The sequence below is a fragment of the Phragmites australis genome, chromosome 5 (assembly GCF_958298935.1).
Source record: "Phragmites australis chromosome 5, lpPhrAust1.1, whole genome shotgun sequence".
NCBI classification, from domain to species: domain Eukaryota; kingdom Viridiplantae; phylum Streptophyta; class Magnoliopsida; order Poales; family Poaceae; genus Phragmites; species Phragmites australis.
Window position 1 is genome coordinate 15,569,642 of NC_084925.1, and position 27,954 is coordinate 15,597,595.

Sequence of the window (27,954 nt, forward strand, 5' to 3'; positions counted from 1 at the left end):
TATTATAGTGAGGGTGAAATTATGTACGGTCCCAACGGTGTAGATCTATCTGGATTTTGCCATGTTATGAAGGGGCTTAGTAAGGCTAATGAGAGGACTATTGTGGGGGTGTGCAAATGGCTCATGCGGTTTTTCCAACTGGATCCGCAGCAATATGAGCTGAAGTTGAAAGGTGTTCTGAGCCGTGCTAGTCATGGATACTTTGGTGAGCTTGTTCCCATCGAAGCCACATCAACTTGGAGGCGGTATGTAGATATATGCTGTGAACGTGGCATGCCGCTTGTTTTATTAGCTGCGGCGTACCTGAAAGATCAAAATGAGGTGAACTCTGAAGAAGCAGTAGCAGGACCAAGTGAGGCAGTGGAAGATGAGTCAGAGGCGGCTAATGTAGGGTCCAGAGAGGAGGTTGGTGATGTTCCAGACCTGGAGCCGATGGGTGTAGCTGATGAAGGGGAGCACATCCCTAGCATCATTGAAGATATGGATTTGGAGGATGAAGAGTTGGAGGAAGGCCTTGCCGATGGGGATTCTTCTGATGAGGAGGGTAATGCTGCAGTTCCTGCGGAGTGGCGGGATCAAGAATTTTCGAAGTTGGTGGTTAGCGAGGCTGACCAGACACCGTGGTCATACCATGAGAATGAGGTGTCACAGGGTGCTATGTACCCTACAAAAGAGGCAGTTATTGATGCTGTGAAATTCTGGTCGTTGTCTCTTCGTAGGCAATTCAAGGTTGTTAAATCAAGTAAAAGAGAGTACGATGTGAAGTGCTTGGTTCTTGAGTGCCCTTGGCGGGTGCACGCATTTAGAGGGAAATGGGCAGACTACTGGCAATGCTCAATAGTTAAGGAACATAATTGTCATATTGAGGAAATAGAGTTCGCCCATCGGAACCTGTCTTCTGCTTTCATTGCAAATGTTATGTACGGAGAGATTGTGGACAACCTAAGGTATGAGCCACGATCAATAATCCGTGCTATTGAGCAAAGGTTCCAGTACACAATAAATTATGCGAAGGCATGGAGGGCGAAATAAAAGGCTATTGAGATTAGGTTCGGTACATATGAAGATTCGTATCACAATCTACCTCGTCAATTAGCCACAATTTGTGCAAGAAATCCAGGCAGCTACTATGATATCAAGCATTACCCCTCTACTGATGTGGAGTACAACGGAAAAAGAGTGTTGTAGCGTGCTTTCTTTGCATTCGGTGCAACTATCAAAGCATTTAGATATTGCCGACCCATCATATGCCTAGATGGAACATTCCTAACTGGGAAGTACAAAGGGCAGATATTGTCTGCAATAGGGGTCGACGGTAACAACCAAGTGCTGCCACTAGAGTTTGCGTTCGTGGAGAGTGAGAATGGGGACAGCTGGTATTGGTTCCTAGAGCGGGTGAAGCATGCAATTGTTCTTGACCGACCAGCTGTGTGTCTCATTCATGATAGACATGCAGGATTGTTGCAGGCTTTGCTGGATATGCAACACGGTAGCGTGCGACGGGGTGTACTAGTACAGTGGCCAGATCTCAAAAGCAGGTGGTGCATGCGCTATATGGGTGCGAACTTCTACAGACAGTTTAAAAACAAAGAGTTAATGAAGCTCTTCAAGAAGTTGTGCAGTCAGAACCAACAACGTAAGTTCAATGCATTATGGGCAAGACTTGATGAACTGACTCTTAAACAAACTGCGGAGGCCGCACCTAACCGTGAGGAACCAATAGCTCTCGGTCGGCTCCCAACCGATACTCCGCAGATTGTACGGAGATTTGGCTCATCTATTAGGAGCTTTTCACAGTGGATACGCAATGAGCCCAATGAAAAATGAGCTCTGCTGTACGACAGTGGTGGTGCCAGGTATGGAGTAATGACTACAAACCTTGCAGAGGTTTATAACTGGGTCGTTGATGAGGCGCGTCCCCACACCGAGGGAAACTTTAGGGAGTACCTACGGTGGTACGTACCTCGTACGTGGACTCGTGTCACCTACACCCCTGATGATGTCCAGGGCCACGTCGCATCGACAACGGAGACATACCCGGTGCATTGGGACGAGGATGCCGCTTTAGCAGTAAGTCATTTTTTGAAGTATGTACTACATATTGAATGAACATAACCGTATACTTTAATTTTTCACTATTGTTCGTATCCGCAGACAGATATCATTTATGATGTAAATAGGGATGCAGGTGCTGCCATGGACCGCGTCCGGCAAGGGCATCACCTAAGTGTGTCGGATGTTGCGAGCTTCATTAGACGGGTTTTCGACAAGACGACGCGCGCCCTGAAACTCACCTCCTGCCAATCTACCACATATGTAGCAGGGCCGCCTCCCAGGACGAGTGGTGCACACGCCGAGTCGTCTCGGCCGTCAGACGTGCACCGACGTTCTTCAGTGTCGGCACCCACACGACTCCTTCTATCACGTCTTGGAGGGTCCGAGCAACATGGTACAAATTATATTTTTGAAAATTATTGATCAATATCCTTTACTTATTGTTATTAAACATTCATTAGGTCCGTCTGCACAAGTCTCGACGCAGCCTCGCAGATTGAGCCCTGTACGTCCACAGTCAGGTACTCCGGGAACCCTTCTTCCTAATTTCTAGTACTTTCAGCAAAATAAGTTACAACTGTGCTCAGATTACTTCGGTGACGAGGCCGGTCAGTCTTCGGCGGCCCCACACCCTACCCCCCCCCCCGCAACGTACTACGGCACGTCAGCGTGGCCTTCTTCTGCTGCACCGTCGTACCACGTATGTACAATTATACATTTTTTACTACTACTTTCAATACCATATTGTTCGTATCTAACGTGATTATTTGTTCACAGGCCCCTCCAGCCAGTACACATGGACGCCTGCCGAGCCTTCACAGTCCTCCTACCCTAGTCGAGAGGATGAGGCTGGCCCCGACACCGCATACGACATCGTCTGTGACTTCTTTGAGGGCACACCTGACTACGACGTCCTTCAACGGCCCCAGGTTTCCAGTGCACCGCTTCGGACCCAGCCCACGCATGACGAGCCCTCGACACCGGTGGTCCCTACTAGGCCTAGCAGACACGTCGGCCCACCTGACCCTCTCACCTACTCCAGGGGTCACGTGAGGGTTAACCAGCGGCATCGGGACCACGATGGGGCGCACGGACGACGGCAACGAGGGAGGCATGAGTAGCATTTTACATTTTTTGTAACTAACATATGCGTATTCGCTTCGTGATGTGCTCATATGTATTAAGACACGTTCACTTTATATAGTCGACTTAGCATTTCGTAAATGCATTTCATATTCAGACACGTTCAATGAACAAATGACCACACCACTAAACTTTAATCATGACTTGACAACACATGCCTCCTGCCGCAGGCTTTAAACAAGATGTGACAACACTACTCAGCTTTTTCAAATCAGTAAATGACAACATGGGTACCAATAAACGTGGAATCTCTGATCATGGGCAACGACAAAACTGTCCTATTCTTCAAGATGAAATCCAATGCTCCTCCCGCCAGCTACGCCCATGCCCTAATTCCTTTCTTTAAGAGCGAATCCAATGCTCCTGCCTCCCCCAACTATAAGTAGCCAAACCTCCTTACGGAGAAGCATCGCTCATTTCTCAAATATCTCAAGTGCAATGTCTTCCTCAGCTCCATCGAGCCCACCAAAGAAACATTGGGGGACTACCGTACCTGAAGGTCTCGAACCACTAATGTGCTTATATGGTGACCTTTGTAAGCTCCGCGAGTCGCAGGACATCTCATACACCTATGGACTACACTTCTTCATGTGTGCCAACTACGAGTATGACAAGCCTCGCAATGCAACAACTGGTTATCGACCGGTACGGTAACAGATGTCCGCCTCATCTCTTCCGATTACGCACCCTCTTTTACTAACCGCTCATCTTGTTCCATTTGTTCAGTCCCCTCCACCGCTCTGTGATTTTATTCAGTGGCTCGACAATGAGCAAAATGACTCACATAAGCTGTGGGTCGACATGAACATGAGGTGGAGAAGGGAAGCGTACGCACGTCGGGAGTACGAGCAACAGCAAGAGGAACTTCGTCTCAAGCGGGAGGAAGAAGAGCGCATGAGGAAGGCGGCGCACGACCGTACCGTAGCTCAGGCTCGAGAGGCTGAGAGGGAAAGGAAGCGGGAGAGAGCCCGCCGTGCTAAGGCGGCAGGTCCCGATGCCCTCCGAAAGGGAAAGTATCCTAGATGCACGCAGTAGAGAGTACCTAATATAACCCGACATACTTTCCTTCCCTAAGGCATGTTATGATTAGGATCGGCGCACTAATAAGGTCTTAGTGCGAACCGTACATGCCACCTTTGTTTCCTCATCGTGTCGTCGTGGTTACAGTGTATTGTAATGTTTTCACCATGTGTTTAATACTATGTTTGTCCTCGTTCGCACCTCATATCCACGTAAAATGCTGCAACTACTAATTACTGATTTTTTCCTCCCGTTATTACATAACCTACTCCAAATTTAATTTCTTAATTTCCTTACACCCCTTCTTTTTTTTCCTTCAATTAAAAAATAATACATTTTTATAGGATAAAATGGAAAAAATTAATTTTACATGAAAAAAGCCCCTAACCGCCCTCTGAGAGGGCGGTGGACGCCTATTTTTACAAATCTTTTCGCCGAGAATCTATTTATTTAAATTTAAACTCGAAAAAATATATATAAAAAAACTCCTGTCGTCACAACAGTTGGGCTCGCGTGGCATAGAGAACTTTTGCGGACCCTTCGGAGATATCCACTCTTCATAAAAATGGCGTCGATGTCATTGACACTATGACATCTCATATCCCTCACTGACACGTAGGGCCATATTAAGTCGTGTGTTTCTATGGCCCACATGGCGGTCAAAGGTCATAAAGCTGCGAAAAAAATTATCCGTACTAGCAGTCCCATCTCGCGATGAAGACTAACGCGAGGTCCGTTTCTTTCTTTCCTTTATTTTGTCGGTTAATTAGGCAAAATTGTTACCAAATTGTTAAATAATCACTCTTCGGGAATCAATCAGTCCTGACGAGGCGATCGAAATGGCCTCGTCGTCGTCTTCCTCCGGCGGCCGCCTCGCCGGAACCCTAGCCCTTCGGCGGGGCTCGGCGGCGGCGTCGCTGATCCCGGGGCTCCCGGACGACGTGGCGGCCATCATCCTCTGCCTGCTCACCTTCCCCGATCAGTCCCGCCTCCGCGCCACCTCCCGCGCGTGGCGCCTCCTCCTCTCCGCCGCGACGCTCCTCCCACTCCGCCGCAGTCTCCACCTCCCGTGCCGGCACCTCCTCTGCCTCTTCCCCACCGACCCCTCCCTCGCCTCCCCAATCCTGCTCGACCCCGCCGCCCCCACCGCCTGGTGGCCCCTGCCGCCGCTCCCCTGCTCGCCGCAGCTCTACGGCCTCGCCAACTTCGCCACCCTCGCCGTTGGCTGCCACCTCTACGTCCTCGGCGGCTCGTGCTTCGACGCCCGCAGCTACCCCCTGGGCCATCCCTCCTCCTCCGCCGCCGCCTACCGGCTCGACCTCGCCCACTCCCAGCACACCTGGGAACGCCTCTCAGACATGCTCGCCCCGCGCGGGAGCTTCGCGTTTGCTCCCACTCCCAGCGGTGGTGGGGTCATCGTCGCCGGTGGCGGGTCCCGACACCCCACGTTCCCCTCCAACGGCAGCCGCACCGGCAGCACCGAGTGGTACGACGCGACCGCGCGCTCGTGGCGCAGCGCCGCCGCGATGCCCCGGGAGCGGGCCGGGTGCGTGGGGTTCGTGGCGCGTGGAGCAGGGAACGGCGGTGAGGATGAGTTCTGGGTGATGGGAGGGTACGACGGGTACACCACGGTGGGGGGAGTGGTGCCAAATGACGTGTACTGCCGGGACGCTGTGGCGCTCGAACTATGGAGCGGGAAGTGGAGGGAGATCGGAGACATGTGGGAGCAAGGGGAGAGGCGCCGGCTTGGACCCGTTGCAACCTTATCTGCAGATAACGGAAGTGTTACTGAGGTGTTCACGCTAGATGGCAGTGATGTCTTCAGGTCAGTGAATTTGTCTTTTATTGTACACATGTTCCTGTTCGCTTGATTTGCTTCAATTTGGTTGTTTGATTTCATGCGATTCTTAATAATGCCTAGTTTGAATGATTGGCAGTAACCTAGCTTCCTTTTTCACGTGTAGTTGCATAGTGTACACATCCCTGTTTGGTTGCAGTGCTTCAGTTTTGTTGTTAAAATTCACGCTGAAGAGTTTGAGCAATTTGTTGCTGAAGAGTTTGAGCAATTTGTTGTTGTTGGTTAACCTTCCCTTTCTACTTGACTGTGTAATTAATTCATTTAGATTTTAGATAAATCTACAGGTAGGGAAATTAAAGGATTAATAGGAAGCAGCTTTTCTCTTTGGTTAATTCAGGTGTTGACTATTAATACGCAGTGTTTCATTATGCTGTGTATCTGATTGTTTGATGATGTTAGTACCATATATAATGACTAACTAATGTTTCTGTTTAAAAATCAAGAAATAAATTGATAAGATAAGAGGGCCTAAATATCATTTTGTTTCTTTCTGTTCTGCGTACCGTGGCTTGTTCTTCCATTGACACTTATTCTCTTATGCTCCCGTTTTGCATTACGGGGGACATCTCATGGAGAATCATTATGTCTCAGTTCTGTTACACTCCCTTTTAATACTCATGGAGAACTAAGAACATTCATTGGGAAAAAATGTGGACTCTGTTTGGTTACTAGATTTTCAGTCAGTCTGAAGGCTTGAGTTACTGCATAGAAAGTGTAGTAGGCTTTGATAGGTCTTTGTCATCCTAATGCTTGTGAAGAAAGATGTTCAAGTGGGCTGTCACTATCTGACTGTTTTATAAATTTTAGGAAGCTTTATATTTTCTCACCTGGAATTCTCTACTGTAAAATACTTACAACCTAGGAACTTGAACTTAATATATCAGCTCACCTGTTATGCTGAAATGCTCGTCATGGGACATCATATCTTCTTATTTATTTTGCATCTTGTTCGTACAAGATACTATTAGCTCATGCATTGGCACATCTCCAGAAAGGGAGGTTACATGAATTTAACCTACAAAGCTTTATTGATATATGTAACATACAAATTTGCTTGAACCTCCAAATCCATTAACTCAGTTACTAGGGGCTACTCAATTTGGAATACTGGCAATATTTCTCGGATGGACTTACATTTTTCTATTCACTGAATTTCAGTAAAGTTATTTTGTGGCCCTCTTTTCATGCATCAATATCCAGTTCATTTGACTGGAGAGAATGACAATCCTAGTAAGTAGTGAACTTAAAATCAAATATCTAATTTTAACTAATTTCAATTATTTACCTTGCCAAATGCCAGCCTAACCTGTACACTGAGATGCCGTCAGGATTTAGGAATTCTCATAGTAGCGTATCACATAGCCTTTTCTGTGGTCTATAAAATGTAAGTGGTACAAGTAGAAGTTGCTAGTAGGAACCAGCACGAAGATCATCACTACTTACTAGGATTCGTGTAACAAGCAGGTGCATATAGCTCATCGTAATAAGATCATCACAAGCTGCGCTCAACAACCATGTTCCCCTTAGTAACAACATGTAATAGATAGATGAATAAAGTCCACTTTAAAGAAATATTGCTGTGGTCGCCTAGCCGGCTGCAGGGCACGTTGTGATTTACATGTTTATCATATTGCTAATGTGATTGTTAAGTTGGTCTCATGGAGATAAGGATTGTTGGTTCTGAGGACATATCCAAAAGAGATTCTGGATTAGATCGTATCCTAAATGTTGTCATATCAAGTGTTCTCAAGTATTTATTTCGATAACTAGGTTAGGGTTTGGGAAGGGAGAGAACAAAGAAGGCATATGATGAATGTATTCTGGATTGTTGATTTTGTTGCTATCAAAGTTAGCCACTTTCGTGGAACCATCAGAGAAAAATTGAAGTGAAGTAGTTGGCTCTTGCAAGGGTCTGATCTAATATTTCTACTTGCAATTATCCATGATGCAGAAAATGGTTAAAGTTAAACCATGTAATTCTGTCCTAAGGAATTGTGTTCCATTCCGAAATCCAAGCTATTGAATTTATATGTCTTTATGATCCGAATGGTCAGACAAAGCTTATCCGAAAATGTAGGACTGTAAGAGTGAATGATAATGATGGTGTATCGAAGCTGTTGAGCATCATATTAGATGTTATATCGTGACCTGTTTCTTGCCTTTACGGTTTTGTTTTGGAGATATCTTGCTGCAATCCGTAGCCGGATTTGCTTGTTTGGGCAATCATGAACTATGGATATCGAGATCTTTATGGAGGTGTTATTGATATAGTTGCAACTGTGTTTCAGTTTACATAACTGACCCAAATGCAAGGAAGTGTCAGTATGACATTTGTAACAATTGTACGCTTGTACGTGATGCACCAATGCAATTAGTTTACCAGGACGATGGCAATTGATTCAGAACACTTACCCTTTATATGCTACAGAACACTTCATCGCGTAACTGCTGTTGTCACCAATGACAGTATGTGCTCCATTGAGAAAAAAATAACTGTGACATGACTCAGAGCAGTTAATTTTATCTATGTCCTTTCGTTGGTGGTAAAAGAATCATCGTATTCCAAAATGTCTGTAAATAGTAAATGTGCTGATTGCACACTTTAAATGGATGCAATCACTTTTACATTTGTGTTGAGTAATAAAGTTGCACGTCCATTGCACACTTTTAGTCAGGTGAGGCGATGGAGAATAGGGGGCAGATTAGTTAGGTATGGCAATGTGATAGCAATTTGGGGAGACGTTAGTGTTATTGATTGTTGGGTATGGCAGGATGCAAAATCAATGGGATCGTTTAGATGCAGACGTGCAGTTGATCAGATGGATTGGATTGACCTGTATACACTAAGGTCAATTCATAAGTGGATGTGGAAAAGAAAACATTTAATGCCTTTTATATTGGTATGGATAACTTGGATTAAAATATTGCATGTCAGAAACTCAAAGAACAAGGTGATAAAATGTACAAGGACTGATTGGTGAATTAGATTATAGTCCAATATAATGTTCTCAAGATGCCACTTAACTAGTTGTGAGATATATACCAAGAACCGATCTAGGAACTTCCACTGGGATCAATGGTCCAACTGCAAAAGGTCCATGCAGGTGAATGATAAATTAAATTTTGTCTTTTTACAAAGGTAACTAGGATTAAGCTAGTACGTGCATGAGTCACTTGGGTGATTTTGTTTTGAACCTATAGCCTTCTTATGTGTCCAAATTTATGGATTTTTTGTGTATGGTGCAATTGAGCAATTTCCTACCCTATCAAAATGCGGCCGATGGGCAGCTGCTGTGGTTAGTTATTGGCTACTTTTTTAACAGTTTTAAGTTTTACTGAACCACCAAAATTTTATGTAAACCTGGGGAGAAATTTGTGGTTGCTAACACAAGAAAATTTGAATTTATATTGAATAATTAATTATTGTACACTGCAAAAGGCATGAATGATTATTGAATATTGATCTATCATCTATGCAAAAGTGCTTCATTATGGAATGATTGTAGACCTTATGATAGTCTCCAAGACAACCACATTCACTGGGTTTTCTATGGGAATATATAGGCTGCTAATCTTGATTCTGATTTAAGTCAGATTATGCAGACATTTTAAGTGTTTTACCTGGATAACTAAGGTTCCAATTAATCTCTAGTTTTTTATGGCTGGGGTATGAAAACTGTTTTGTTTACTTGTATGCAGTGGTAATTTTGAAAAGTTGTCCATAAAAAAGAACTTGCATCATCACTAATCAGTATTTCCACAATGAAACTTGATGGTGAATTATGTCTACGTTGCACATGTCCGATTGAGACTAGGATCAATATATGTGATCTGGATAAAAAAAAGAGGCAAATGTTGGAAAGTAAATATCAAATCACAATTGCTCCTACATGTTTCTCTGTATGCATGCTTTATTTTCTATATATACATGTTTCTTTCCTGCAGTAGACATATTTCGGTCTTGTTGTGATGCTTGTTGCTCTCCTCATTATGGTGTAGCTATTCAATGTTAAGCAATTGTTTTGTGCTTGTGCAAAGCTCCTTTGAGTAAAGAGACGGCAATGTGGGGGTGTTCAGTTCTCCCCAATATTTATTCACTTTATATTAGTACATACAAGCATAGGAATGTGTATGTTGTATATATAGTATAGTTGTGTGTCATGGTGATTGCACGGTAGTTACCGTGCTGAAGATGGCCATGGCTTCAAGGGTTTTAGGGCATTGGAAGGGGAGGATAGATAATATATTGTATGGAAGAACTTCAGATTGCGAGACTTAATTCCTTCTTGGTTGGTTCATAATGTATATATGTTATCCCTTTTGTAGGTGTGACTTAATTTTGTAGGGGAAGAGTAACTGCACATTAGCCGTATTTAATTTTGGTGCTTCAAATACAGTACTACTATATAGGTCATGAGTTCTGAATCGTCGATCTGCAACAATTTGTCGTATCTGTGTTTAGATGAATTTATATGGGAGACTCAATTCCTTCTTGCTTGGTGAATAATAATGGATGCATGCTATCCCTTTTATAGGGATGACATAATTTTATAGGGAAAGAGTAACTGCACATTAGCCGTATTTAAGTTTGCCCCTTCAACTACGGTGCTACTACAGTGCTACTATATAGCTCTAGTTCTGAATTGTTAATCTGCAACAAATGTCTTACCTGCGTTGAGATGCATTGATATCGGAGAGGGAGACTTAATTCCTTCTTGCTTGGTTCATAATGGGTACATGCTATCCCTTTCATAGGGATGATTTACTTTTGTAGGCGAAGAGTAACTGCACAATAGCCGTATTTAATTTTGTCCCTTTAACAATGCTGTGATTTGTCTTCCCTGCGGGAGATGAACCTGCAAGAAATTTGTCTTGCAACACTCATGGGTTCTGAATTGTTAATCTGCAAGAAATTTGTCTTACCTGCGGGAGATGAACCTGTGATTTTACGGTTTAGAACATACTCAACATAGAGTTAGAGTTCACATGAAGTATGCGTGGAACGGGCCTCCCTGCGGACTTCAGTTTCATTCCAGTAAGTCACAGGACACAGGGATGACACGACATAGCAAAAACTTCCTTTGATAGTATTTATGTGAACACGCAACTAATGGCTTGTTTGTTCCAACATACTATTTTTGCTGTCTTTTTTAATGTCTGAGTTGTTCTGCTCTTACTGAAATGTGCATCTCATGTTTTGCAAATCAAAAGCTGTGAATGCTGAAGGGTGAAGAGTTGTAATTAGGAATTTCACCTTTTCCTTAGGGCTCATGTTAGTGCTTTTATTATTCACGCATCATTCATACAATAGCAAACCTTTGTCCCAAGCAATGAAACCCACAAGATTTAACTAAAAAGATGACGAGAAAACAACAATAATAATAAAGGTATTAGTAATAGTAAAAAGTAGAAGTAATAACGGTATAAAGAGACTAATACATAAATTATGGTTCTGGCACGTGAATTGTTTACTTCCACGTGTTTCATTCCTTTAAATCTCTCTTTACGTACTCTTGTCATGTTAGGTTTGGTCGATTCCGATCTCTTTTCATATTATCAGTGGGCCTTAGTATCCCACTAGGCACGGGTGACTCTAGAGGCCTCTGTTGGATATGTCTAACTCATCTCATAAATCATCTCACCCGATGTTGGACAAGCTTTTCCATTCATATTATGCTATATTTACCATGTGTAATCAGAATCTGTATGCCTTTTTTTGGGTCAAGGCTTGTATATGTCACTCATGCTTTGAACATTGCTGTGTTCAGGTATGACTTTGCTTCAAACAGGTGGCTGAAAGAGGCAACCACGAGAAGAAAGATCCCATACACCGAATCTTGCGGTTTTGTTTCAATGAATGGGGAACTGTATGTGCTCACATCTGCAAAAATTCCTGCTGAAGTCTCTGGTCCGTGGAGGCAGCTGAAGAAGAGGTTGGCTCTGGAGTTTCAGGTGTACAACCCTGGGACAAAGAAATGGAGGGTGCTTACCATACATCCACCTGCCAATGCGCCCATTGATTTCAGGACTGCAGCTCTCTGTACAGTTGAGCTGTAGGTCTATTGATGATCGCCATGAACTGTATATTCAGGGGCAAGCCATTTGATTGCAAATACAACCCAAAAATGTCTACCACTTCAAATGACTCAACGAATATGCGAATATTGTCGTGTGCCAGCTTGTATATACAGAGTAGAAATAACATTGGCTGTACATCGCAAGAACAAGTATCTCAGATACTGCATATTAGGTGTTATTTGTTACCTCTTTCATCTGTAAATCATCGCTTTCTTTTTCTGTTTTGTTTTGGTGGCATGCGGTATCTCTGGTTGTCGATGCTGTTACATGTCTCTTATGTTTGGATTTGCGCCTTCATCTACTGTGTTTTTTCGACTTTCATATGGTAGGCTTCTCGTGTTTGTAGATGGGCATGCTAGATTATCCATCTGGTAGGCTTCTCGTGCGTTTTTTAACTTTCATCTGTGCTAAGAATATCAGAAGTTATAATTTTGCATACTACAATTTGCTAAGAATATCAGAAGTTATAATTTTGCATACTACAATTTTCAAAGTTCGCAGGTTACATTTTTCACATAAAAAATCAGTGTAAGTTAAAATTCTAAAAGGATCGTATGATAATTCCCACAAAGTATATTACATTTTGAGTCAACTCGAAACTCATACTTTGATGATCGGTTCTTGGTTAATTGAGGCAGCCAGCCATTCATTTCACAAGCCAGCTGTGACAGCCTAAAATTCTTAAATATGTGGTTAAGTGTTTATACGCATCATTAGCATCATATTTATTCATTCTGAGAAAATTTTAGCATATAAATTGAATTGAATGTTAAGTTTAATAATAATTGGTGCCATGTGAAGAACCTCACAATTTGGCTATGCAACATATGGTTGGAAATAATTTTAGAAATTAGTATATACCATCTAAAGAATATTATTGATTTTTTTTCAAATATTTGGGAATTATTTTGAAGACATGAAAATTACAACAAGTTAGAAAATGTTTTAACTTTGGAGAATTTAATTCAATTTTGGCTCCGGCTTTTTGAGGCAAACTAAGTTAAAATAGGCTACACATGAATTATAGTTTCACACAAAAATTGTCCCACAATTTTTGGAGCTTGGAAAGGTTTTTTATTGGATGGAGCAAATGGAGTGGATTTTTTCCTTGGCTGGCTTCTGTTCATCACGCCCATCCCTCCCTCTCTTCGCTCTCTGTCCGCCGTTTTTCTTGACTTTCGCGGTCGGCAACTGAGCCGCCGTCGAGTCGCGCGCCAAGTTGCTTTCATGGGGTTCTGCCGTCCTTATCCCCTCCCCCTCAGCCTCTCTCACTCTCTCCCTCACTCCTCTCTCTCTGCTTGGTCCCTCACTCGGCCGAGTAGCGCAGAGCACACGTGCACATGACGCCACTCAAATTCACCGGAGCCCTGCCGTCATTGAGTTCTCCTCGCACGATTCCCTGGCCGAATTCACCGCCTCCTCCATCGGACTAAGCTCCCTGTGCTCCTTCCTCTTCTCCTGCGTGTTTCCTCCGTCGTACATTGTTGACCCTCCTCACAGCTTCTCCGCCCAATCAAAGCACATGGTGAGCTTCACCTCGCACACATCTACCTTTTGCGCGTGTTCGTTTTGTTTTAGCCCGTCGCCGGCACAGTAGTTCACTGTGGCCGAGCCGTCGCCACCTCCCCATGCACGCCGCCGACCGTGCCGCTGTCGGGCCCCTCGACCGAGAGGCTGCCTGTTGTGTTTGCTAGCTCACGTTGGTGCTGTTGGAGCCCTCGGTTGGGATGTTATCGCCGTTGGCAAGTCAAACTGAGCCACCGACCGTGTGAGCGCCATGGCCTCGGGGCTATTTGACCGAAGTCAAATGCCCGGGCCCGTGATCAGCCTCACTAGCTAGATATGCTCTGATACAAAAAGAATTTGGGGTCTTTTTAATCTGGATATTCAAAAAAATGTAAAATGGATTTAGTGTACAACTATTAAATTGGCTGGAACTTGAAAAATACATAGAAAACAGAATGTTGCTCCAAAAATAGTGAAACCAATTTTGTTGGGTTTGTGTGAGCATAATACATGTTAAAAATACTAGGATCTATGAAATAGGTACTGGAATTTCATTGGTTAATAAAGTAGGTTTAAGCTTTATTAATTTATAATTATTTGTTGGTAACTCTAAAATTGGTGAGGTCAATTCTGTTGATCTCATTATTTTGTGCCCTGTTCATTAGAAATACTCATGCTCATGTTAAACATAGTTAACTTTCTAATTCAATTTAAGCTTGGGTTAAGCTTAATTAAATACATAAATTATTAAATGTTTAATAGTGATTTAAGTTAAGGAGATCCTTAATGCTCTAAGATCATGTCATGAAGCATTGCATCTCCACTGTTGTCATACACTGTGGAGCATACATCATTGCATGTCGTTCATGCTCATCATTGCATGCGTTCTTTAGTAGTGAACGAAGATTCGGAGCGTGAAGCGATCGTGATCGAGGATAATACCAACCTTCCGCATTTCTTTGAGTTCTATGAGGGAAGTATCGGGCAAACCCTGGAATAGGAAGGAAATCATCTAAGCATACTACACCCTTTGTTCAAATTGAATGAAGTCTAAATTGATAAATTATGCTTTATGTATGTTTGCATATGTTGAGTCCAGTGTCGGGCTAATATGGGCCTATATTAATGTATTGTCTCTACCTTGGCTTATTGATGAATCCTTATCCTTGTAGCCTTGATGATATAGTTGGTGTTTAGCTTCAAGGATTATTCGAAATGCTTAGCAATACTTAGGAGTTCGATAGAAGTCGAGCGACGGTGCTACCGTTGTTCGTGAGCCTAGGGCTTAATCATTGTTCACATATACAAAGATGATGTTGAGATGTGAGATTGAGGCGAGATGTGGGCAGTGTTACAGGTATCTTCTGGCTAGGAGGAGTCCTCTAGGTAGTTCAGGAGAGAAGCCCGAATGCCATATACCGCTTGCATCGTTTAAGGGCATCCGTCGGTGCAGTTGGCTCTAGTACTTTTCGTACTCACCACATGCTGATCTAATGGTAAGGTAAGCCGATTATCATATGCCGTGCCAACACTTGCCTTGCAGCTCTATAACATGTAAGAGAAAAAAAAGGAGAAGTAAGGTAGTGGAGAGCTGGAGGTGTCCAAGACACGCTCGCAGTAACCCTGGTGCCATAGAGGCATTGGAAGTGGGTGGTTCCAGGTATGAGAAAGGTCGACACGGGTACCTCCTTGGGTGAGCTTGTGTGGTCACTCAAGCCGAATGATCCTCATGTCGTGTGGGTAAAGTTGTACTCCCTGCAGGGTGTAAAAGCATTTAATTTTGAAATGTCACACTCTCGGTCATGAGCATGCTTCTATTCATTTGCATAGGTCATATAGTTTATGAATTTGGGATAAGGTTATGGCGTGATGGAAATGGTCGGTGGTTTTTGTTAATGAGATACTATAGTTCCTATACATACATCAAGTTGTGGTTTGTAGGGTACGTTAGTATGCCGATTAAGTACAGATACTCGCACATAGATGTCAGGTTACTTACCGCATATATTTTACTTAACTTTGTGGGCTTACTCTTGCTAATAGCTGCATGATCCTTGGAGTCGGGCTATTTATATGTGCCCTATATGAATTAATTCTTGTGAGTATCTTCGTACTCACGCTGCTCTTTCAGGTTCTGCTGGTAAGGGTGAGGCAGTGTTTGGCTACTTCGTGCCTGCCAATGTAGGTGGTGGGAGTACTGCATCCTACTCTGGTGAGGCGTAGCTTTTGGGGATGAAGCCGAAGGGTATATGTCTCTACTCTCCTTATGTTATTGTTAATGTTTTAATCTTCCGCTGTGTAGTTTCTCTTTTGCTGTAAACTTTTGCAAATGGTTGCATACTTAAGAATTTGCATTATAATTTTAATTACTCGCTCTTTCTTAAGCTATGTTATGATGTACATGTCGAAAATGCATGTATTCCGATCTTAGGCACAAAACACGCGTCAGGATTATCAGGATGGTATTCTGGTTAATCATTGGAGTTATGATTATGAATAATGATCCTCTGATAATTAATTAGAATACTGTTTGGACAGTTACTCACACGAGCTAAACATCCTTTTTTTTTAAAAAGAATCCAATATATTCTAGTATGCAAAATTCGAACTTATTATCTGTCCAAATAATGCTAACCATCCCAATCCAATCTGCACTTCCCTGAACGCCTGAAGCCAACAAACTATCCCATTCAGAAATTATTAATGCCGTGCCTCAGAAAAGTGGCTCCAAGCAGGTGAGAGAGCACTGGGCCGCTGGGCTCACGCCTGTCCGCACTGAGTCACCCACCTAGGCACAAGTCTGCCTTAGGGTTAATAAATTGTAACTTCCCTCAAATATTTGTGAAATTTTCTATAAATTATTTGATATGTTTATGGTACAACATTTGTACTATTGATATCTGTAAACTTTTACATTTGCATTGAAATATTTTCGTAACTTCAACTGTATATAGGATAAATTGACCGCCATTAAAAAGTGTGCCAAAGAGACTATGCAGTACCTACCCCTTTAGAGAAGCTACTGTGTTTCAATGTTTGCCAAATGTCTGTTTTGTAGTGATCATATTTTCTGAACGGCAATCAGCGTGCAAGAGGAGTATCATAAGACTATTTGGCTACCACCACAGGTACCATTAACGATATGAGCCCGAACCTTCTTTGTAACTCCCGAAATTTCTTCATGGTCCAGCCAACCTCTGTTCGATTCCTTCCTTCTTAGTGAAAACGTTGGACGGATGTCTCTCCTTTCCAATCAAATTCGAAAGACATGCAAGACATGATACCACGTTAGCCCCCTTATGACTTCGGCCGATCTTAGTCAACTCCTGATACAGGAAGTGATTAGCAACGCTAACACACAGGAAGAACTGTTGTGGTTGTAAGTATAAAGCAGAAGGGACAGCCGATGCGAAGTGAGTAGCCCCAAGGCCAAAACCTCAGGCACGAGATTGAGGACCGCCGAAGGCGTCGGTGAGGCCATGAGGAGCCTGGAGGCCAAAACCTCTGGCGCGAGACCAAGGATCACTGTCGATGAAGCCCAATGAGCCACCTGATGTGGAACATTGGCATCAAAGGAGAAAAGCCAATGGAAGGTCTGGAGGTGGGTGTCCAAATCACCATAGAGCTAATTAGTACATTTAATATCCTACAATAATACAATATGTAATAATATAATGAATATAATACTTTGAGAATATTCTCATAAATAGGGACACTAATGTAATGTGAACCTGAGTGATTGAAGTATGGCTATAAATATCCCACCTAGTCATGTGATAGCATGAGCATTTGGTATTAAAAAAATACATGTTCATTGTGTTCTGATTTAGATCTCAATATTTGGCGCCATCCATGGGGATCAAACCCATAACCATGTGGTGAGAGAGGGAAGTCACAAGTCATATCGCTGAAGACTAGGAACGAAAAGGTAAAGAAGACGGGCGATTGCAAAGATGGCATGGTGGCTAAGGGTAGGTGACAGAGGAAGAATGGACAGAGGAGGTCCATCGTGAGGACAAAGCCTGAGTATATGGAGAAGCCAAAGCCCATGATAATAGTGAATCCCGATACAAGCATAAGACCGAGGATGCAGCGAAGTAGGTACATGAGCTCTTGGAAGAACTTAGGCCCTTTCGTCAGTCCGCAGCCTCTTAGCAAGGACCATGGTGGGTACATGGAAGACCTGAACCTAGAGGTGATGCCCAATGATGAGGGTATCACTCATTCGAATACACATAAGGTGAACTTGTTCCTCACTATTCATACTTTTTTAGTAAAGAATAGGATACTACTAAATTTTTGTATTGTTTTGTTATTTAGGAACATGGGAAAACACCACATCCTTATCTGGATGTCACCCTCAAAGGTCAAGTCTACTCGGATTCAAAGTTAAGTTTTAGTCGTACTCCAAAGTCTACTCGGAGTCTCATGATAGCACATCAATAAAATGAGCATAACTTTCGTATACGGAGTCCAATTGAGGTGTTCTTGGACTTTCTAGAAAGCTTATGATGAGATATTCCAATGGATCTAGTCTCACCCTTAGATTCATTATGAATTAATTAGAGTCGTTAAAATAAGATGTTGCATCATCATTATAGGCCTTGTTAGGTCTTGTAAGTGTGTTAGGGTCGGAGTCCAAGTTATGTCTCCCTATATATATACAGTAGCTATCATAGTTTAGGCTTAGGTTATTCGGTTTTAGATAGTTTTGTCGTATATCAGTTTGTGAAACCTCAACTTTGAGTTTTTCATTGTTAATTAGGAATATTCAGATTGCATCTACCTGTTCTTACTGGTGTTCTCAATTCTCTTGTAGGAAAAGCCTTCTTAGTGAGGTCAATTGTGTTCTAGTACAGTTGATAACTATGGAGTAGTGGTGTAGTGGTTACGAGGGTTCTTGATTTGTTCTAGTTAGAGCTTTTAGATCATCAATGTTGAAACTCCACCAAATTGACTTATCATATTACCTTTAGAAAATCGGGCATACTCTCATAAAGTGGTATCAGAGCTTCAGTCACCCGTTAGGTAATCTTGTTTATCCCCTTTTGTTTAGTCATGTTCTATTACCTAGGGTCTATAAAATTGCCTCACAAAAAGATTTAGATATTAGGTCTTCCGCTGTTCAAACCACTTTGTACCTTTCGTAATTTTGTTTTCAGTTTTCACGTTGTTGAGTTTGAGTCCATCGTCGATTTTTCACGTTGTTGAAATTGAGTCCATCACTGGTGTCTTTGTTGCTGGTGTTGTCATCATGTTCTAGTTTGTAGTGTCGAGCCTTTTCTTATTTGATCGTCTTGTATCTTGGCTTACCCTTGGCTGCATCTGTTGTAATTAGGGTTTTTGTCTACTATAACCGAGATTGTGTCACCAGCCGCTTTCACCACCTACTCGGATTCAATCCCCTGCTCGGATTCGACCACCTACTCGGATTCGCCCCCACAACCTAATTGGAGTCTATCTATTTTTGTTTGCTCTCGAACACCCCCACACACCCTTCATATCGTATCTTGCTAGGAAAAGTTCGAGTAGCAATTCCATAGATGAAACAGAGCAAGCTAAGGTTTACACACACACAAACATAGAGAGAGAGAGAGAGAGAGAGAGAGAGAGAGAGAGAGAGAGAGAGAGAGAGAGAGAGAGAGTTTGTGATCCACTCACCTCTTTTTATTACTTTTATACCGCTACTCTTCGGAAAAAGTTTGTGACCCACTCACCTCCTTGGTCCTAGAAAATATAGTATAAGAGTTTTGAATTGTGTCACATTCACAAAAAAAGAAAAGAAAAGAAAACAAGAAGCAAAGAGTGCCAAAAAGATTCAGACTACATTGTAGATTTTTTTCTATTGTTCTTATATCTATCCTATTTTTCAGCTTGCTTGTGCTAGTTCTAGGAATGTGTTCGAGCCAACAACTGTGACGAGTACTATAGACTTTTATTCAGCTTTGCTAATCTGTTTTCATTATTTCTATTCCTTGCTACTAAATATTATTTGTCCAAGCTCTACTTTCCCTTGCAACCACCTCACTCGCACCCGATAAGGTATCACGAATTAGCCACCGGTTGTGCCACCTATTGTGATTGGTAAGAACACTTGCAAAAGCATGGTAAGATGCTTAAAAGTGTGTGATTCCACCTTCACCTCCACAATCTAGTAGTTGATAGGGATAAGATATTTTTTGTCTCCTGTTTGCTACTAACCATGGCAGGTGAAGCATCTAATGCTCAAAAGTGTGTTTTGAGAGAATAACTCATGACGATGTTGCATGAGCACCGCCATGCTATTAATGATGACATTGAAAAGAAGCTTGTAGTAACAAAACTATACTGCAACGACTCAATGATAGTATTGCAATGCTTAAGGCATGTATTGATAGGTTGGTAAATCAGTCACTGAACAATAGGAGTGTGGATCCTCATGGTGTAGCCTATGAACACAAGGAGTCTGTCGTGGATGATGAAATTTTGAGGCAAGAACGTGATGTCTTTAATGCATGACAAAGGAGCCATCTTAACATCAACCGATAAGGTATGAGAGATAATAATTTTCAGTAACATAATATACATTTAAATAATGACCCATTTGCTAAAGTTAAGTTTATCGTACTATCTTTTGTGGGTATTTATGATGTTGAAATATATCTATACTGAGAGGTGATAGTAGAACAGAAGTTTAATGCTCGTTTAGTTCTTGAAGTGCATAGAGTTAGGCAAACCACTAGTGAATTCAAAGATTTTGCCATAACTAGGTGAAATAGGTTATGCAACGATGGGTTAGCGCCTACGACATGAGATTCTTTGAAGGTTGATATGCGTAACAGATTTGTTCCACCCTCTTTTAAACGTAATTTGCTTAAGAAATTGCACTGCTTAAACCAATGCAATAAATTCGTAGAAGAATATTATCAGGAGCTGTAAATTAGTATGTTACATTGTGCTATTATTAAGGACGAAGAGACTGCAATGACACGCTTTTATGGAGGGCTAAGGTGTGAAATTCAGGACATAGTTGATTACAAAGAATATGATAGTGTTCCTAGACTATTCCAACCTGCATGTTTGATCGAAAAAGAATTGCAGGGACGATATCAGAGGCCAAGGAACAATTTTAGAACCACGACTAGACCAAAATCAACACCAGGACAAGTTAAAACAGCTCCGCCTTAAGCTATATGATCTGCTGCCCCCTTCTCGAGTAGGGCGGTTTCAACAGTACATTCGACACTGTCACAAGCACCTGAGATAAGCAAATCTACTAGTGTACATGCTCCAGCTAAGAGTTCCTCTTTGGTGCCTTCTATAGGAAGTACGATTGGGATTATTTGCCACCAATACAGGGGAATGAGCTACGTCATGAAGAATTGTCCAAGTCAGTGAGCGTATATTGCACAGTAGATGGTGGATATGTAAATGCTAGTGATGGTGAGGATGAATATGCTCTTGCAACTAACCATGCAGGTGATAAGGATGAACATGAGACGGATTCAACAATGAGGAAGTGTTAGATGTCACGGCCATAGAGAATTATAGGACACTCATTGTGCAGCAAGTGTCAAGCACTCAATGGAGCAAGAAGAATAGCTGTAATGTCACAATTTATTTCAGGTGTTTCTCATAGTCAAGGATTATTGTGTTCATGTCATTATTGATGGAGGGTGCTGTAACAATTTGGTAAATTCAGATTTCAATAAGAATCTTGACTTGCCAACAAGAACACATCCTTATCCATACCATATTCAGTGTTTCATCAATAGTGGTAAGATGAAGGTAATGTAAATATCTAGGATGTATTTTTCAATTGATTCATATCATGATTGTGCTGATTTTGATGTAGTGCCCATGCAAGCATGCTCTCTGTTATTAGGATGATCATATGAGTTTGATACTGATGTAACATATTATGGTAGAAATAATAAGTACACATTTATACATAAAGTAATGAGGACATTACTCTTTCGAATACACACACCATAAGTAATCCTTCTCCAACCGTTAAGTTTATACAAGGACTAATTACATGAGCATGTGATAAACAACTTAATTTTTAAGTGAACTAATTTCTAGATGTGCACAATAGTTTTTGTGAGAGCCTGCTGCCACCTAATCACTTTTGTGATGTATTGTTATTCAGGAATATTGGGGAGGATAGCAGCACATCTGCTACTTTGTTTCTGCCGAGCTACAGCATGTTGTGCACTTCGTCACATCCACAGCTGCCCCAAACCGACTTCAAGATAGCTGCTGCTATGGCAAGTCCTGCACCAACACGCTACAACCAAGTCCAATCCGAGTACAACTCCACCAGTCCACGTGAAAAAAGGAACGAGACCAGCTACGTCAAGTTATTATCTCCAAGGAAGTAAAGTCCAGAATTGAAAAGAAGGATCACGTCGACCTGCATCCTATCTCCAAGCTGCTATTTTATTTGATGAAAATCCATGTGAAAGCATCTAGACCTCTAAATTATGTTTTGGTAATTAATGATAATATATCTTTATGGACTAACTCGTTTAAATTGAGTTGTGAAAAGGTTAGTCATGAAGATGTTGCGGAGCTAGAAAGATGCATGTGTGGAAGGCGTAAAAGGCTAGCTCAAGGCAAAGGTATATGCTAGGACATTTTAATTTTGCCAGTTAAAGATGCTTAGAGAAGAAATTGATCGGATTTATAGGTTAAATACCGTACTATAAAGAGGGGTTGATGTATAGTTACTTGAGGTCTCTATAGTGCCAACTTGCTTAAACTTGCAGTCATATAGATGTCAAAATCTTGTTAGAGAGAAAAACTCTTTGGAAAAGGCTGTCTCGGGGTGTTCTGTTGTTGGCGGTCTGACCGCGCCTATGGGCGGTCTGACCGTTGTCTTTATAAGAGCAGCGCTTAGGTTTTTTAGCTTGTTGGTCTGACCGGAGTGCTCGGGGTGCTCGCTCGGTCTGATCGGGGTGCTCGCTCGGTCAGACCGCTGTATAAGAATTGGCAGCGTGGCTTTCTTGTGTGCTCAGTCTGATCGAAGGGTCAACTCGGTCAAACCGGCCCCGTGCAGAGACTTTCCATACATGGCGGTCTGTCTTAGGGGGTCAGCGGTCCGACCGTCCGGCTGTGTCACAAAGTCAAAGTAGCCGTTTGCTATAGCGGATGGCTCGGCCGGTCTGACCGACACAAGGCTCGGTCAGACTGCCAGGGTCACCTTTGCGTTTCAGAGCACTATAACAATCGAAGTCTATGAGTTGGCTCTAAATATGAAGTGTGCTGGTCATTTGGACTCTCCTCTTGCACCCCTAACACTTCATACACATACTTGGAGCTCTTGTTTCTCCTCTCTGACTCACTTTGCTTAGAGATTGCATTCTTGTGAGATTTGAGAGCATCTAGTGCATAAACTTGAGAATTTGAGCATTTGGGCACTAGTGAATCTTCAAGCAAGCGTCATCGGCTTTTTACTCTTGGAGGTTGCCGCTTCCTAGACAGCTTGGAGGTTGTGGCACCGTCGAACCCTTCGAGGAGATTGTGAAGGAGCCACGGTGGTGGTTGTGAAAGGCTTGAGCACGCCTTGCCGGATCGGCGAAGTGCATCGCTAGTGGAATTGAGGTCTGAGTAGTTCTTGTCAATTCTGGCTTAAGATCAAGTTGCTTGGTGTGAGCCTTTTCTCTTGCGAGATTTGACACTTGATAGAGAAGCGGATTGAAGCTTGAACTCACCTCAACGTGGATTAGGGGTGATCGGCAAATCACCGATACCACGGGAAAAATCCTTTGTGTTCCTTGAGCAATTTTCTTTAATGTTGAGCTATTTACCTTTCATGCAATTTACTTCAAGTAATTTATATTCCTAGACTTTGAATTGTTGCTTGTCACCCTAGGTTTGCAAACCTTCAAAATAGCTCTAGTTGTCCCTTTTATTGCTTTAGTGATCATAAGTTTAAATTCCGCAAGTTTTCTTGATCGCATTGCAATTAGTTTTAAAACCGCCTATTCACCCCCCTCTAGTCGGTATCCTTGATCCTACACCATGTGCTGCACCACATTATGGGCTGATCCACAGCCTTGTATCTCACGTGAGGGGGTTTCCTTATGTGCCAATACTGAACCAATATCGGTTTCTCCTCCTGACCAGCCCTAGTTAGCCGTAATTTTTTCTTTCTATTTCTTCTCTCATAAATAGTTAGCTGCAGCCGGCCTTCGACTTTTGGGTTTTGTTTAGATTACAGCTTAGACAATTTGTCAATTTTCGTTGTTTATTGGTTTGTGAACCCTAACTCATGCGCTTCATCTTATTTGCAATAATTTAGATTGCATCTTCCTTGTTCTTGTGAGAAGCTTCGATTTCTTGCAGGAACCATAAATCTCGTGGTAAGGTCGATCGCATGCGAGCATGGTTGATAATGACAGTCATGCGGGTGTAGTGAATTGTGAGGTGGTAGTCTACGGGATGAAAGCCTCTAAGCATCAATGTCCTCGTGGCAAATCAATTGATCCTATCAGAAGATTGGGCCGTTGTTCTCTTTATAAAGGAAAGAAAATAATTTTTCTACCTTCAACCCTAGCTAAAAATTGTAAAATATGAAAAAGAGATATTTGAAAATGAGAGAAAAGAGCTTGAGCATGACTCTGAAAATCAACAAGGGTGCGTTATGTTTACCTTTAAATCTGATATTGCTAAATTTATGGTAATAAGCTGCCATGCTATGTTTTGAAATACAAAAATATTTTAGTTTCAATTGAATATATATCTAGCTCTTTGTTTCCTACTATTGCTAACCTTTTGCAGTATAATAAAATCAATAAAGCAATGGATGAAGAGAAGAAGAATAAGGAGAAAAAGGAGACACTTGCAGTCTCATGCATGTTACACAAAGGTACAAATACCAATGCACCTATATTAGCTAAGAAAGAGAACAAATGAAATGAAAAATGTGCTACAATCACTCAAGGTGAGAATTGTTTTGATGTACAGAAGTTGTCCACTAATAATGTTAATGTAGAGAAAATGTTAGTGGAGTCGATTCTTGAATTATCTTTGTCAAAAGATGATTTGTTTGTTGTTCCTTGTGATAAAAAAAATTGTGTGGTAATGCTTCACTTATATCACAACCATAACTTGTGCATGAATGTGTTAATTCTGTTTTATAAATGAATAGTTGTTCTAAAATCAAACATGTTCATTGCATTGCTAGTGAGCAAGAAGAGCTGAAATTGCTATCTTTTCTAAATGCTTATCACAAAATATTTTTCATGTTATTAGCAAATACAATGATAAATTAGAATATATGATGCATCGGGTTTATATTTGTTCAAACTTGAAACATTATATTATTGTGCCACAGAGTGATTGTTGGAGCAAGAGTTCATCTTGCTCCAGTAAATACGGTGAGAGTTTCTTCTAAGGAGGAGACTCAAGCTTGGAGATGAAGTTTGAGAGGAAGGAACACCACGAGTATATTAATGGTATGAAAATGGATCGATCTAGGGGGAGAATCACAGGTTTGCTGTGATGCGTGTTCTGTGTCCGTCCCTTTCCCAGAAGAACATGTTCTCCTATTTATAGGGCCATGCGTAGCTTAGCGTACAAGTTATCATAATATACAAATATCTAAGATCTGACCAAATTACTGAGCCTTATCCCGGAAGACTACCTTCTATCCTGTTGGGAGATAAATATCCACCGTAGTAATTATCATAGTGCCTGCCCTCTGAAGGGGGCGAGCCGGTGGCCAATTGCGGCCCGGCGTCGCACCGCTAGGGGTGTCAGGATAGGTACCATCATGCTGGGGTGTCAGAGCGGCACCCACTAGCCTAGGCATTTAATGCCGTCACTTCCTCGCAGGCAAAGTACGACTGGTTCTTGCTTTTTGGCAGATCTTTCCTGAGGACTGATGACTCACCCAGTAACGTCCGGGAAGCTGGCCTGGACAGCGGGAGGACGAAGCCTCGGGGACCCGGCTTTCGGGAGGCGGAGCTCCGGAAAGCCGGGGCTTCTGAAGGGGAGGCTTCGGGAGGCCGAAGCCTCGGAGACCGAACCTTCGGGAGTCTAAGCTCTGGATGGCCAGGGCTTCGAAAGGCGGGAACAGGCTCAACCTTTGGGAGGCCGAGCTAATTAAGCCAAGGGGCCGTCGAGGTCCTTAATAACGACCCCCAACAGTGATCATTTAGAAGAATGCAGTAGCACTATTAATCAGATGTTAAGTTTTTCTAGTTCTATTTGCAACCCACTGAATAGTTCACAAGAAAGGGAGAGTTGTTGGATGCTACCATATACCACAATTATTATTTTTACCTTTCTTTGTACAAAAGATACAAATTCTTCAAAAGATGCCACTTCTTTTAAAGAAGGGGGGGGGGGGGGGCAAGAAGTGACACATGCATACATTGTACCAATGTTGTCTATTATGACAAATTATGATCAGGTCCAATCGTTTCAAAGAGCATTGCAATTGTTTGATACATAACTTATGATATTACATAATGAGAGTTCCTTACTCATTTTGCTTTGTGTAAGTTAATGCTATACGCAAACTAAGGATGGTTTGTTGTAAAGAAGGGGAGTATGATGAGGATATCGGTTCTTTGGATACACACAAGGTGAACTCGTTCCTCATTATTCATACTTTCCAGGTAAAGAATAGGATACTACTAAGTTTTTGTGTTATTTTGTTGCTTAGGAACATAGGAAAAACATCCCAACCTTATCTGGATGTCACCCCTCGAAGGCAAAGGCTACTGAGATTTTGTAACACCCTGATTTTCAGATTTCTCAAATTTCTAAAATTTTCCAAGAGTATTGAACAGCTTCACTAGTAGTATAGGTTTAAAACCTATTTTCTTAATCAATCAATCAATATAGGTTATTATTTTATGTGCATTGCATGCTGAGTTTTATTAGGAGCCAGGTAAATGCATTAGAGTTCTTTTTCCTTTTCTTTCTCTTTGGTGTTTTGAGTGAAAAAGATTTTGAAAAGGATTTTACAAAACTCAGTAGTGAATAAGTTAAGGATCTTAATGGATGGAAATCAAAATCTTTGAATTCATCATCTATTCAATCCTTGATTATACCTGATCCTTCTGCAGGTCAATTCAAATCTTATCCAAATTCTTGTTTAAAGTCAATCTTTGCTCTTTCTCAAATTCTACCCAAAATCTAAATTCAAATTCCATATCTACTCATATTCGTGTTCAACCTCATCTTTTTTGTTTCTCTTAAATTCACTCCGAACTCAATTCAAATTCAAACCCTATTCAAATTTCTCTGTAAAATTTTATTTTCTAAACCCTAGATATACCTAAAGTGTGTTTGGGCTCAATCTTGCTCAAGTCCAAACCCTTAGTCAAGTCTTCTAGATGGCCCAATAAAGGATCCACGAAATCTGCAAATTTTCACGGAGTCCTGGACAGCCTCATCTTCTCATAACGTTTCGGAGTTCAAAACGGCCTCAAATGCAAATGTTGACAATACCAAAGTTGTAGGTCTCGTCGAGAGCTTCGATTTGAACCTATAGAAGTCCCCTTTTGGATAATGGAGCTAGGAGTTATGACCCCCGAAATCAGTGCTGCGCAGAGAAGTTCGACTTCAAACAGTTTATCTTGTGACGCATTTTTAGAAATGAAGATGGCGTTTTCAGAAGTTTCAATGACTACCAAAGTTGTAGGTCGTTTCGAGTAATACAATCTACAATCAAGAAATGTCCAATTTGGAGTCCAAACGATAGAGATATAATCCTTACAATACAGAGCTGCAAAAAAGGAAATCGTAACCGACTCGAACTCGAATCCGATTCGGGTTCGGTTTGGACTCCACCTCAACCAGCCGCCCCTAGCCCTATATATATGAGTTGCACGCCCTCTCCTACCTCTATTCCATGCCTCCGAGCCCTAGAAGTCGCTGCTGCCCTATCCTTGAGTTGCTAGAGCGCCGCTGTTCGCCGGAGCCGCCGCCGCCGTCGCCCGTGATACGCTACGTCGTCTTCTCCGTGAATCCTTCTTCCTCAACCACCAAAGCAATATGAGGACCCCTTCTTCTCCTCTCTTACTACTGTTTTAGCATCATACTAAGTTCCTAGCTAAGCCCTAGCTCCGGCCAAAGCCCGATCTACGCCGCCGCGGTTGTCACCGTCGCGGACAGCCACCAGATAGCCGCGCTGTAGCTGATTGGTATCGATGTTCCCAATCGACCAGATGTCAAATCACCATGCCCTTTCACTGGTGCATGCCCCATGATGTTCCTCATGCCCTCACCAACCAGGTTGGCCAGTAGATTAGCCAAACTATCGAAATCAAGGTCGACATACCCGCTGTCCGGTTTCT

The 27,954-nt window shown here is 42.2% G+C and overlaps 1 protein-coding gene across 1 annotated transcript; it reads left to right on the plus strand.

Moving 5' to 3' along the window:
* The first annotated feature begins 4,980 nt into the window (after positions 1 to 4,980).
* Positions 4,981 to 12,373, plus strand: LOC133918845 (F-box/kelch-repeat protein OR23-like). Its single transcript, XM_062362923.1, has 2 exons — positions 4,981 to 6,043; positions 11,845 to 12,373. Exons 1-2 carry the CDS (start codon positions 5,058 to 5,060, stop codon positions 12,131 to 12,133), a joined length of 1,275 nt encoding a protein of 424 aa, XP_062218907.1. The 5' UTR covers positions 4,981 to 5,057; the 3' UTR covers positions 12,134 to 12,373.
* Positions 12,374 to 27,954: the final 15,581 nt, after the last annotated feature.